This window comes from Coffea arabica, chromosome 9e, assembly GCF_036785885.1.
Source record: "Coffea arabica cultivar ET-39 chromosome 9e, Coffea Arabica ET-39 HiFi, whole genome shotgun sequence".
In the NCBI taxonomy this organism is placed as follows: domain Eukaryota; kingdom Viridiplantae; phylum Streptophyta; class Magnoliopsida; order Gentianales; family Rubiaceae; genus Coffea; species Coffea arabica.
Genome location: NC_092327.1, coordinates 31,662,930 through 31,676,525, shown reverse-complemented (window position 1 = coordinate 31,676,525; position 13,596 = coordinate 31,662,930). Strand labels below are relative to the sequence as shown.

The following is a 13,596-nucleotide window of genomic DNA, read 5'->3' as shown; positions in this document are numbered from 1 at the left end:
GTAGGCAACTCTACATGAGTTCAGTCACGTTTTTTGTAATTTAATTGCATCATTTTGTTTGATAATTTTAACCAAGTGTTGGCTTGTTTATTAACTCAAGTACGGTTAGAAGAGATACGTAAGTAATTTGTTGTCTACGTTTTTGTCTTCAGTTTCTTCGAAACTCTAGACAAAGAGGGGCAAATTGTAGACACTAAATTTTGTCAAATTTTAATGTTTTCCTGAATTTTTTTATTTAATGAGTTATTTATCTTCTTGTATTTTAATGTGTGTTTTTTTTTTCTCATTTTTGTAGCTTTATCTTAAGAAAGAAAAAAAGAAAGAAAGAAAAAAGTCAAAATCAAAAGCAAAAATAAAAAATCAAACTAAACTTACATATTTTCGTCATTTTCCCTACCAAAATAACTATTAACCCATTTCACACTCAATTGCCAGGCACCTTTCTTTACATCAGTTGAGAAAATCATCATTTTGGCGAAACTAATACACAAACTCCACTTTTGGCTCCCAATAGACATCTCTCGGCCTTGTTCTTCTTTTGGCTGGGGAAGTCAGACACAACAAGGAAGACAAGAACCAACTCCTGAACTCACTCTCAACTCTTTCTTTCTTTTTCCACCAACAGACAAAACACACACAAAATGAAAGAAAATCTCCCTCACTCTCTTGGCCCATATCCCTCCCCTTTTTTTTCTACTCAATTCCCACAACACATCCCCACACAACTCAGACACAACAAGGCAGCCACCGGTTGGACAAAAAGCTTGGACTTTCTCAAAAACTTTAGTCAAGGGACTACAATCCTCATCAAGGTATTTTTCTTTTCCTCTCTTCTTTTTTTTCGATTTTCCCTTTTATTAATTAATTAGATTAAATTCATGCTTTGCTACCTATTTGTCTCTTTCTTTCACTAATGTTGTTGTTATGTGGTGTTTGTTGAAATTGTTGGTGTAAGCTATTAATAACATCGAGAAAAGAGGATTTTTTGTGAATGCCTTGTTTGTGTTTAACGAAATGCCAAAATGAAAAATGAATCAAATTAGTGAATTTTGTGCATAGTTTTGTTAAGATTAGATGACTCCTAGCTAGCACAAGGCTTGGAAAAGATTTTTGATTGTCCAAAATTCAAGTTTTGACCTCAAAAGCAAGGAATGAATTTTTTTAATTTAGGGATTGTTTTGACTTAATGCATTATTTTGTTGTTGTTTTCTTGTTAAACTAAAAACATAGTTGCATTATAGAAATCACAAGTATTATTTTGGTATAAAATTTACAGTTTTTGGGTGAGATTTTAATGATTTTTGGGAAGCAAAACCGTGACTATTTTTTGGCCATTTGACCACTTTTCTTTCCTTTTTTTGTAAAAATAAACTTCAAAAATAGAATCTTCGCGAAAAATCGAGTGGGGTGTATTTTGAGAAATTTTGGCAACCAGAAAATTCGCCAGTGGTTGACAGCTGCCATGGCCACTAGCTGAAACTTCTTCAATGGGCCGGACAAGAAGACGAAGAAGCGGGAGTGGAAGAAGTAGAAAAAAGAAGAAGAAGAATAAGAGAAAGAAAAGAAAACAAAGAAAAGAATGTTTGGCTAATGTTTTTTTTAGTGGTAGGCTTACAGTTATTTTGGTTGGGTTTTGGGAAAGGGTGTTGGTTTATTTCTTTTGGGTTAGAAGGTTAGAACCAATGTATTTTTTAGTTGGGCTTGAGTGATAGCAAGACGGGCTGGCCTGAGTATTTTGGCTTGAACTTTTGATTGGGCCGGATGGCCTTTGGCCCGAAAAAAATAGAGAATGGCCCAGTGACCTGTTTTCTTAAGAAGATCTGCTAGTGAATTTGCACTTCAGTCCCTGAACTTTAGAATAATTTTATTATAGCCCAGCAAATTTTAAATTTCATTCAATTAGGTCCTTAATTAATTACACTTTGATCCCTAAATTTCATCTTTCATTTAATTTTGACCCCTAAACTTTAATAAATTAATATTTTTAACCTAAAAAATTTTTCAATTTTTATAATTTAGTCCCTAGTGAATTTTGACTATTTTTATTATGACTGTTTCTTTTCTTTAATAGTTAATTAAGTTACTTTTGAATATATTTAATTTGTAATTTTTAGATGTTCTTAAGTTTCTTTATATGTGACATATTAATGTGAATTTAGTATTTTTGTCATTATTATTATTTTTAATTAAATTGGTGTCATGATTCTTTTGTACATTTTGAGTATAAATAGGGCAATTTGACTTCCAGTTAGTCACCACTTCAAAAGGGAGATACCCCTATTATCATTTAAATGTCAATTAAATGCTCTTATGTGCTCCAACGTGTTCTTATGTGTCAATATATTTTTATATGTTTTGTTATTTATTTGATTCAAATGTTTATTCCAATTTTCTTATGTTTGTTTAGTTAAATTTTTAATTATTTGAGAGGTATTTAAATACCTCAAGATGTAATAGATATGTACTATTTTTACAAAAATTATAATTAGATAGACCAATGTAATAAATAGGATAGGTAGGTTTATTTCATACTTTCCCCATTTAGATTGTAATTAGGCTTCTCGATGTAATAGGTAGGTTGTGTGTTTATGTGACTTATGTGTTATATACTTTATCCGCTTTTCTTAGAATTTTTGTATCTAGATATTATGTTTATGTGTTACATGCCATGTGCTCTTATGTGTTTATTTGTTTTAATTTATGCATTATTTGTTTTGATATGTATTAGTAATGTATGACGTCACCACACTAGTCCAACGCTAATTGTGGCTTCTCCTTCCATTTACTTGCTAGTCCAACGCTAATAAGAACTTTTAAAAATAGGCTAGTCCAACGCTAGACTCTTAGATTGTTTATGCGTTAGATTCATTTTTGTGTGATATTCATTACATTTTCATGCATATTTTCATTTTTAAGATCTTTTCTCATTTGCATGATATTCCCTATTATTTTAACCCCATATCCTCTATATGTGTTAATCATATCATTTAGAATTGCATCTCATTTAAGAAATTGTAAAATAAGTTAGTTCATTTGCTTGTTCATATTAAGAGAATTATTCTTTGAACATGGATATGGGTGATTATAACTCTTTAGTTTAAATACTCCATCGATCCTTGTATAAGAAAATTATGTTACGAGTTTTTGTCTTCCGTACCCATTATGTTGCATTTCTATTCTTTGGCCACTTATATCTAGATATATAATTTAAGTTTTTTTTCTTTTTTTTCATTTTAATTCATGCACGCTCGTGACCCTTTCAAGGAATTATTTTGACCTTCGCAATCAATGCGATTGGTATCAATTAAACTCGTGAATGGATATTTTGTCCCTTTCGATATTTCATAAATTTAGATTTGTATCTATGTAGGAAACATCCAAATGTGATAAAATTAAGGGTTATATTAGAAAAATTTTGATTAAACCTCATAACTAACTTAGACTAAGTTGAAATGGTGTCTTAGATTTGAGTTAATCGAACCTTTGCTTTTTTTTTCTTTAACCGTGACTTTTGAACCCATTTTCTCTTATTTTTAAAAAATCTGGAGTTGTCGAAAGGGATTTTATTTTATTTTATTTTTGTCAAAAATATTTTTGGGATGACCTGGTACACCCAAAATCAATACTAAGTGGTAACTCATCTCTTTTCTTAAAAACCTTTTTAAACTAAATTTTGGATCCAAACTGTCGCATTCTTTAAAGTCCTATTTTAGGTTCTTTTTCACATATTTTTAAATAAAATCACATCTTTTGTAAACACCTTTTTTTTCAACGCGAAAAATAGGGTCCGACAACAAAGATATGCAAATTTGGTTGCATATGCTTTGTCTGTTGTAGAAGAAACTGATGTAATTGGTGAGCCTACTACCTATTCAAAGACGATTTCTTGTGATGACTCTGTTAAATGGTTGATTGCAATGAATGAAGAAATTGAATCTCTCCATCGAAATAGAACTTGGGTTCTTGTGAAGTCGTCTCCAGATAAGAAAATTATTGGATGCAAATAGATCTTCAAGAAAAAAAGTATTCCAGGGGTTGAAGATGCAAGGTATAAAGCACAATTGATTGCAAAAGACTATAGTAAGGTACTAGGTGTTGATTTAATAAAGTATTTTCATCTGTTGTTAAACATAGGTCTATTCGTGTTTTGTTTGCTTTAGTTGCCATGAATGATTTGGAGTTAGAGCAGCTTGATGTTAAGACAGCTTTCTAGCATGGTGAACTTGAAGATAAAATTTATATGAAGCAATCTCAGAGATTTGAAATTGAAGGAAAAGAAGACCATGTTTGTTTGCTAAAGAAATCCTTATATGGATTGAAACAATATCTAAAACAGTGGTATAAGAGGTTTGACAATTTTATGTTGGGTCATGGTTATTCAAAGAGCATGTATGATAGTTGCGTTTACTTCCGGAAGTTAGATGATGGTTCTTTCATTTATTTGCTGCTTTATATTGATGACATGCTCATTGCTGCCAAGAATTTGTCAGAAATTCACACTTTGAAGTTGTAGTTAAGTAGTGAATTTGAAATGAAATATTTGGGAGCAGCTAAAAAAATTCTTGGCATGAAAATCAAAAGAGACCGAGAAGCTAGAAAGTTATTCTTGACTCAAGAAAATTACCTTAGAAAGGTCTTGGAGAAGTTTGGCATGAAAGATGCTAAACCTGTGACTACTCCTCTTGCTAGTCATTTTCGACTATCTGCTGCTCAATCGCCACAGTCAGTTGAAGAGGAAGAGTATATGACACGGGTTCCTTATTCCAATACAGTCGACAGCATTATGTATGCAATAGTTTGTACTCGTCCAGATATTGCACAAGCAGTAAGTGTGGTTAGCAGATGTATGTCTTGTCCTGAAAAAGCACATTAGCAGGCTGTGAAGTGGATTCTCAAATACTTGCGAGGGACTTCAATCTTTTGTTTGGAGTTTGAGAGAAATAATGATACTTTGGTTGGTTTTGTAGATTCTGACTATGCCGAAAATCTTGACAGGAGAAGATTACTTTTAAGTTACGTATTCTGCATTAGCGGTTATGCAGTTAGTTGGAAAGCTACTTCAAAATCTGTTTAGCTTTATCTACTACGAAGGCAAAATATATGGTCATGACCGAGACAATTAAAGAAACCTTATGGTTGAAGAGTTTGTTTGGTGAATTTAGTCCGCATCAAGTATTACTACTATTTACTGTGATAGTTAAAGTGTCATTTATTTGACTAAAGACCAGATGTATCATGAGAGGACGAAACACATTGATGTGAAATTTTATTTCATTCGAGATACTATTGCTGATGGAAAAAATCTTGTTCAAAAAATCAGCACCAAGAAGAATCCTGCTGTCATGTTCACAAAACTTGTTGCAGTTACAAGTTCAAGCAATGCTTGAATTGGGCTGATATTCGTTGTTGGTGATTTAGACTCATTGGGGTTTATGTGGAAAGGTGGAGCAGTTTTTGCTATTGTCGATACTGGGGACATGCCATGGTGAAGATTTATTAAGGTGGCGTTGTCCCACAGTCCCTTTTGTATAAGGGAGTCTTTCCCTTAGTTGCCTTTAAATGTAGTGGGCCAGTGATGGAGTTAAGTGCACCAAAACCAAGAAAGCATTAATGGGTTATTTGGGTATTTGAGTCATTAAATCTTTTGTTTAGTTACATATTTTTGGGCTCTCTTGTGTTTTAGCATTTGGCATTTTGGTCCTAAAAACACTTTCCTAAGGCATTTTTTGTACTCTATTTTTCATAGTAAAATATTGCTCTTCCCCCGCCTGTGGACGTATGTCAATTTGACCAAATCACGTAAATTCTTGTGTTTCTATTTTATTTATTTCTGCTATGTTATTTGTCTTTGGAGTTGCCAAAAATCTTTTGATCAATTTTCTGGGGTCAGACCTAGCATATAACACTGTAAATGGTAGAAATCATGTTTTAGTAGCAATGGAAATTAGTTAAGACTTGAAAGGGTGTCCTTTTTTTAATTGAAAAAGTGATGTTAATTTAAGGAAAGTGGTCTATATACAAATGATATATAATATACTAGGCTAAAATAAGACACGTTAAAAAATAATATATATATATCTAGGTGAAAATAAAACACATTAAAGATGTCCATTGAATACCAGGTAGAAAAAATCTGTTGATTTTGATCCCTAACTTTTGATATTTATAAAATAATGGATAATACTAATATCTCTTCAAGAAATATTTTCAATTGTGAAGCAAATCAGATTCAAAGATCAGGTGCAATTGAAAGGGACAAAGGTTGCTGAAAGCTGTCGGACGCTTCGATCGGACGTCCGATAATCATTGCGTAACTTCGGACGCATGAAGAACTCCACCACCGGACGTCCGAAGGAAATAAGACATTCTCCTTGGATCACTGACCTTGATCGGACGCAAGTATCGGACGTCCGATAGGATCCTTCAAAATCGACGAAACCATCAGACGCTAAATATGTCTCCACCGGACGTCCGATAGAAACAAAATGATTTCTCAAATCTCTTTGTTTGCTGTCGGACGCACAAAGAGCTTGCACCGGACGTTCGATAGAATTGAAGAAAATTTTTCAAACTCACTGCCTGCTGTCAGACGCAAAAAACAGGAGTACCGGACGTCCTATACTCCAACGGCTAGTTGACTGTTCAGCTACTTTCTATCCGTTGGAAGTATTAATGATGCACTTTGTCGGTCTCTTATAAATAGAATATGGTCAGAATGTTCAAACAACTTTTGCACACTGAAAATACAAAAGATCTAGAATAGTTTTAGTGAGAAAACACTCTCCAAAGAAGATTTGTAGTTTTAGTGGTGTGGGGTTCTTTGTAAGCTTTTCATTTGTGAGTGAATACTTTATAAGTATAGCTCTGTGAGGGTTGTCCTGAGGGATAGTAAAACTTTCTAACTTGACCGAGTGGAGTTCGGGACAAGAAGGAGGTGAACCTTCCTTTGTACACAAGAGTGATTGTAATTCATCAATTTGAAGAAGTTTGTTTGAATTAATCTACAAGCTCAAGAGGAGTTGGGTAGTTAATTGGTTTGCAATTCTTTCCTTTTTATTTACTTACTGTTATATTTGTGATCTTTACATTGTTTATCTCTTCCACTTGGTTGTCTTCGATCCTTACAAAATCTTTGTTGGACATGTATCTAGACACAGTGAAAACATTATACAATAAACAATGTCCATTGAATACTAAGTAGAGAAAATCTTTGATGGATACAGACATAGACATATGGAAAATATTATACAATTAACCAACTCAGTCTTTATTCATTCCTAACTAGGATTATCAATGGGATCAGACCAGTTTGAAATTCTTGCATTTTCACAAGTGTTTGACTTAAAATATGGATCCTAATCCATATATAAGATCTTTTGATGATTCTAAACTCAAATAAATAGAATGATTTCCACTACCAAATTTAAGCAAAATTTAAAATTCAAACCATATTTAACATAAAGGATAAAAAAAATGTACACTGTCAGAGATTCACCTTGGGGTTTTGAATTTGCCGCTGCATACTCCCCATCCCTCCCCTATGTCCATATGCTTGTCTTGTGGATGATTGCATGCAGGGCCTTTTTGTAGCAAATGCAGGAGGTGACAGGTTCCCTTGTACAGCAAATCACTGTCCAGACCACTTGGACAATATAGGATTATCACTAGCTTTGGCTCCATTATTTTTTGTTAATCAAGGATTTTAATGCCATATTTTGCCTTTTATATCTTATTTAGAACTCCCACCTCTCCCCCTTCCCTTATGGACTTGCTAACCTCATAAAAGCTAATAGGAGAGGATTTAATCATGTAAGTCATTTTATTATTGAATTTATGCAGTATCTTGTCGTACTAGAAAAAAGTTTAAATGTTGTTCTACTTTTAATCTGCATGAATAATGGTTTTCTCTGTGTTAGTTGTAACGCTACATCTTGCAAACTTATTTGTGTTGGAATATTACAAAAATGTGAAAGTCCAAATGTGGCTGTGCTATATATGAAAGCAAAATTGAGAGAAATAAAGAATAGAACAAAATGTATCTTAATTGGTAATACCATTTTGTCTATAATAAACAGTTTACGGGTTCAAATTATCAAAAAATAATTGAGAAATTATTGTTGATTCTTTTTTAAAAAAATAAAAATGAAATAACATAAAAGGAGGATAGAACAATTTTTTTCTTTTGTTTTTTTTTCTTCCTAACGTGCAGGTATAACAGTTTGGTCCTTTTCTTCTTTAGCTTAACCAACGTCACTTACAAGCCATTTGCATTTAGTTTGGCCCTTAAGAAACATTTTCAAGTTTCATTCGAGGTGTTTTCATTAGTTGCTTTTTTTTTTTAAATGTCCATGATTATGTCAACTCGACAATCTTTTGGTAAATGAAATAAGTACAAACGACATGTACTAAGTAGCGAAAATCTAAATAATTTATCTCTTATCATTATTGTTAAGTGTAAATTAATCCCATACACCTCCTTGTCTTCTTAGAATCAGAAACCTTTTAACCTATGCCTACCTAGAAAATCTTTTTTGTAGATAGAGTATCACAGACATTTTATAAGTTATGTTAGGGACCCTTACTAACGAATATCAAAATCTCTATGATTTCTTTCCATCAAGAAAATCTTACTATAATTCCTAACTACAAATAATATCTTTGACTATTTGATTGATTTGATTAATCATTTGATTGAATAAGATATTAATTAACCAAATATACCAGTCAATTATTATTAAATAGAAGATACCAATTAATCATTGATTGAATATTAATCATTAATTAAGATATCAATTAATTGAGAATCAATCATGTGAATTATAATTGTCTTAAAAAGATTAGTTTTATGTCTTTGTGAAGTAAACGTCAACACATAAACATATATAATGCATCAATAAAGTGGAACCCAATTCTAGGAAAAAAAAAGTGGACCTTAATTGGTACAGCATTTCACGTGCATTTATGGATGCAAATTCGAGTCACAAAGGTTAGGTACAAGGAAAAATTGCAGAAACCTCTCCTGAGATTTCTGACACTTGTACTGACCTCCCCTTTAGCTTTAGAAATGGCATATAGAACCCCTGAATAGGAACAATTCATTGCAGAATCAGTCCAGGGGACTTGATGTCCCATTAAAAAATTATTTGTAGAAGTGAGATAAGAAATTTCTTCCAAATTTGTCCTGATCTTGCTTGACAAGTAGTATTAAGAACGGAGGGGCATAGGCATTAAGGATCAAGCAAGTTCAGGGGGTATAAATGCAACATCATGCTTCCAGATGCAGACCTACAACAGTAACCATTTGTTGAGAGACCAACGGCTACTTAACGGCTAAATGTGCAGTTCCTTGCACTGCCTTATAAATGAGAGGAAAGTCATGCATGAATACCAAGATTACTAGGGAAAATAATGAGCAGCAAGTTGCCAACTCAAAACACAGCTTGCATCATTTTCAATTTGGGAACTTGAGCAAGCAAATATTGCAGCAAAGAGAATGTCTTTTTCCAGCCACAGGAGAGCATCATGGAATTCCCCAACATCTTTCACAATACAAAACAAATATTGCTGGTGCAATCGAAAGGCCACATTGAAGATCTCTGAAACTGAAAACAACCCCAACAAGTTATATTTTTTTGTGCAAAATGCAAGTACTTCCAGTGGTATGAGGGTCCTAAAGCTGAAGAGGTCAACAGAAGAAATTATGACACCAATTCAGTGCTGCAATCTCAACAACAGCTACAAAGGTCTACGAAAATACAAAGGCAAATGCCAATTGTAGTAACAAGTGTAGCGGCTATAAATATAGCAATCAACATACTTTTTGTCATCAATCTCATACTTGTTGCTGTTTATGTTTTCATCCATATTGTGAAGTCAATAGGGTGATGTGTATTCAGAAATGTACACTAGTGAATATAAGTTGTTGCTGCAGTTCGAATTGGTGTTGTAAGACATAGGAGAGTCTTCAATCATGTATCCAGAAATGTACATGAATGGTGTTGTCATCAATCATGTATGCAGCAACAGGTGTAGTTTATATTATAAATGCAACCAGTTCAGTTTACATCTACTATCATGAGTACAAAATCCACTTCATCCAAGAATACAACTTTGAACAGATACGAATAGTACTTGCATTACAAGATAAATCCATTAATACAACAAGTCTGATCAGAATTATGATTGAATTACTACAAAAGCTAACCAGAACAATCACAAGATACAAAAGCATGACTGAGCAATCCACTTCAGTTCAAAACACTGTCTGCTGCATTAAAGGACTTAGAACAGATGGTAAGGATTGCAAAGACCTATCAGCTGAAACATATAAATTTGCTGAAGTCATGTACAAAATATTCGTCTATTATACCTAATTAATAGCATAATACTGAGTGATCTGAGTGCAGTAAGCATTCACCTCCCAAAACTCCTCAGTATGCATCAGAATTGCATACTGAAACTGCTGCTGTTGCTGACATTTGTTGAGTGTAGTGTTGTAGTTGCATTGATTGATTGAGATGCAGCTAAAGCAACTTGAGATGGTGCAATTTGCTGAACTGTAGTTTGTTCCACAGTTTGAGTGATCTGAGTAGTAGTTGAGTTGTTTCTCTTGCTGCTCCATCTAGCAGATGCTCCAGTAGCTGACAATGGCCTTCCTCTCTGCACAATTAGTGAAGATTGAACATTACACAGGAGAGCATTTGCTTCCAGATGTATAAAATATAGTCATTCAAATTAACCTTTTTCTTTGAAATGGTTGTTGTGCTCTCTTTCTGCTGGTGTACATTCACATTCACAGTTGCAGGTTGACTTGAAGGAGAAGGATTGCTTCCTTGGCTTGACTGAACAACTGGAACATTGCCAGAGACATGATCCTAGCAGTGTACATGGACAGGTAGTATTAGCATCGAACAGGCTTTGACTGTAAATGTTACAATCATAAGCTTAAATAAAAAAAAATTATACCCAAAGAGTTGCTCCTGGCAGGCCTGTGTTTGCAGGCCCTCTTCCTGGTTTGCCTCTTCTATAGCTCTACTATTAAGCAATAAGTAACATTAAGTACATGAATTCAGTATAAAATAATCAGATTCAAAAATGAATTGAGCACATATAACACCTGTTGGCCAGCTGAAATGTTGCCATTCCTCTTCTGGATAGGTGCTCTTTGGCATGACCTCTTGTTGTGACCAAAAGAGCCACAGTTTCCACACTTGAACCTGCTCCATCTTTTTGGTTGTGATGCAGACTGTTCTTCATCATGTTCTCTTCTCCTTTTCACCTTTGGTCTACCTGGAGCTCTCCTCAATAGAGGAGGCAGGACTGTTGCAGGGGGTAACATGTGACATAGGTGGCTACATTTTCTCATCAGGAGTTGGATGAATCATACTTGCATATATCTTTAAGTACATATCTCTTGAGAACCAATGCTCACAGTAGGATTCCAGCTTTTGTCTCTTGGAGATAATCCCCAATGCAGCATGTTTACAAGGAAGTCCCGAAATTTGTAATGCTCCACAATCACAACTCTTAGCTGCTAAATTGACTATGTAAGACCTGTTCATGTCCCCCACTTCAAAAACGTCATCAGAAACCATAGTCAGTTCACATTGTCTTGATGCTTGTCCAATTCTTTGTAGTTTACCAACCATCTTTGGTGTGACAGCAGAGGTGAGCATGCATCCTTTCTGATATCTCTTATGCATTTTTTTCATGAACTTCTTCCTCGGCCCATCAACTAGTGTCAAGATTGGTTCCCCTCTGAGCTCACCTATCCATGCATTAAAGGACTCTGTGCAGTTGTTTGTGACATGATCACATTTGAGTCCAGTATTAAAGGTATATCTACGCCAAGTTGGTTTGGGAATTTTGTCCAAATACTTCCAAGCTTCTATGTTTAGGTCCTTTATGCTGGTCATGGTTGCATTATGTCCTGCAACATCAAAGCTTTTTGCTGCTCTCCAGAACAGGTTACTAAGAAGAATACCAGGAAACTGAGCTTTAAAATTGTTGCAGATATGCCTATAGCAATGCCTTCCACTAGCAACAGACACTATGTCTTCATAAGCAATATTCAAGCCCTGAAAACAGCACCAAAACATGCAAATAAGTTACACTGATGACTAACAGTTACACAAGCTGACAATGGCTATCCTAGAAATGCAGAAATTGCATACCTTTTGCTTGTCACTCAAGAAGGTTAGAGGACCATTATCTCTAAATGGTCCAAAAAACTTCTCAAAGTAATGAAAAAATCAACTCCACGTTTCTTTATTTTCAGCTTCAGCCATAGCAAATGCAATAGGAAAAATGCTATTGTTAGCATCCAAGGTGACTGTTGTGAGAAGCACACCACCAAAAGGACCTTTTAAAAAACATCCATCAAAACCAAAAAAAGGTCTACAGCGATCAACAAATCCTCTTCTTTGAGCTTTGAAACTAATAAAGATTCTTAGAAATCTAGGTTCAACAAGAAGAGTAGGCCTAGCATAATGTATTTTGCAAATACTGTGTGGATTGTATTTCCCGAGGAGTTCTGCATACTTTGGCAATTTGGTGTATGATTCACTGTGATTGCCTTCAATCTCATTTCTTGCTTTAGTTAGTGCTCTATAAATCTGCCATTTGCTTGGATGCACACCATATTTAATCATCTCTGCTTCTATCCCTTTGATGGACATGTTAGGATAAATTCTCATGACTGGTACTAGTTTCTTGGCAATCCAGTATGTTGTAGCTTTTGTGTTCTTCCTATCCATCACACATGTGTGTTCACCTTGATAAGTTTTAATCATAAAGGTCATGGAATCTGCAACTAGTGATGCATGGATTCTCTATTTGCATCCTTCAACTCCACAAATTGCAGTTACTATGCTCTTCTCATTCTTCAATCTCATAATTGGAAATCCTTTTTGAATTACATAGTCCTTTAAAGCTGCTATAAATGCATCGATATTAGTGAACGATAGACCTTTCTTAAACTCTATGTCTGATTTTGGGTTATACGTCCACATTTTTTATTTCAAAACTTACTGAATAGGGTCAGTTTCTTGTTCATTTTCAGAATCAGGAACTATATTACCCTCCTCATTGTCATCAAAATCAAAAAAGGACATGTCACTTTGATCACTATCTGCCACAGAGCCACTATCAACATCTATATCCTTCTCATTGTCACTATCCATGCTGTGCAGCCAGCTTGAATCAGAGCTGGAATCACTTTATTCGCCCTCAGAATCATCAATTGCAACCAGTTCAGATACATTGTCCTTTCCTTTTTCTCCTAAGTTGAAATCAGTGTTATGACCATTTGCATCATTCATCTGATTTGTTTTATCACACGGAATAACATCCATATCCAGCACTAAAAATCTGATTATCAGACTTATGCATTGAGAATATTTCACTAACACTATCATCATCTATAATATCAAATATGCGACCTGTCTTAAGAATTAGGCACCTCAGGTGTATTAACTTATTCAGATGTCCAGGGACTTCATTGAATACCTTCTCAACAACATCAAATAGCAAATTAATGTAACAGTAACCAATTGGATCGACATTTGGAATTCTCACTTGTTTCCCCTCATAGTGGAC

The 13,596-nt window shown here is 34.3% G+C and overlaps 1 protein-coding gene and 1 long non-coding RNA gene across 2 annotated transcripts; one reads left to right on the top strand and one right to left on the bottom strand.

Annotated features, from left to right (window-relative positions):
• Positions 1–409: 409 nt before the first annotated feature.
• LOC140014526 (uncharacterized) lies at positions 410–2,685 on the top strand. The gene is made up of 2 exons (XR_011821292.1): positions 410–812; positions 1,384–2,685. It is a non-coding gene; the product is annotated as an uncharacterized lncRNA (long non-coding RNA).
• An 8,666-nt stretch (positions 2,686–11,351) lies between these two features.
• LOC113709869 (uncharacterized) lies at positions 11,352–13,181 on the bottom strand. Its single transcript, XM_027232717.1, has 3 exons — positions 13,030–13,181; positions 12,174–12,213; positions 11,352–12,077 (listed from the first exon to the last, which is right to left on the bottom strand). Exons 1-3 carry the CDS (start codon positions 13,179–13,181, stop codon positions 11,352–11,354), a joined length of 918 nt encoding a protein of 305 aa, XP_027088518.1.
• Positions 13,182–13,596: the final 415 nt, after the last annotated feature.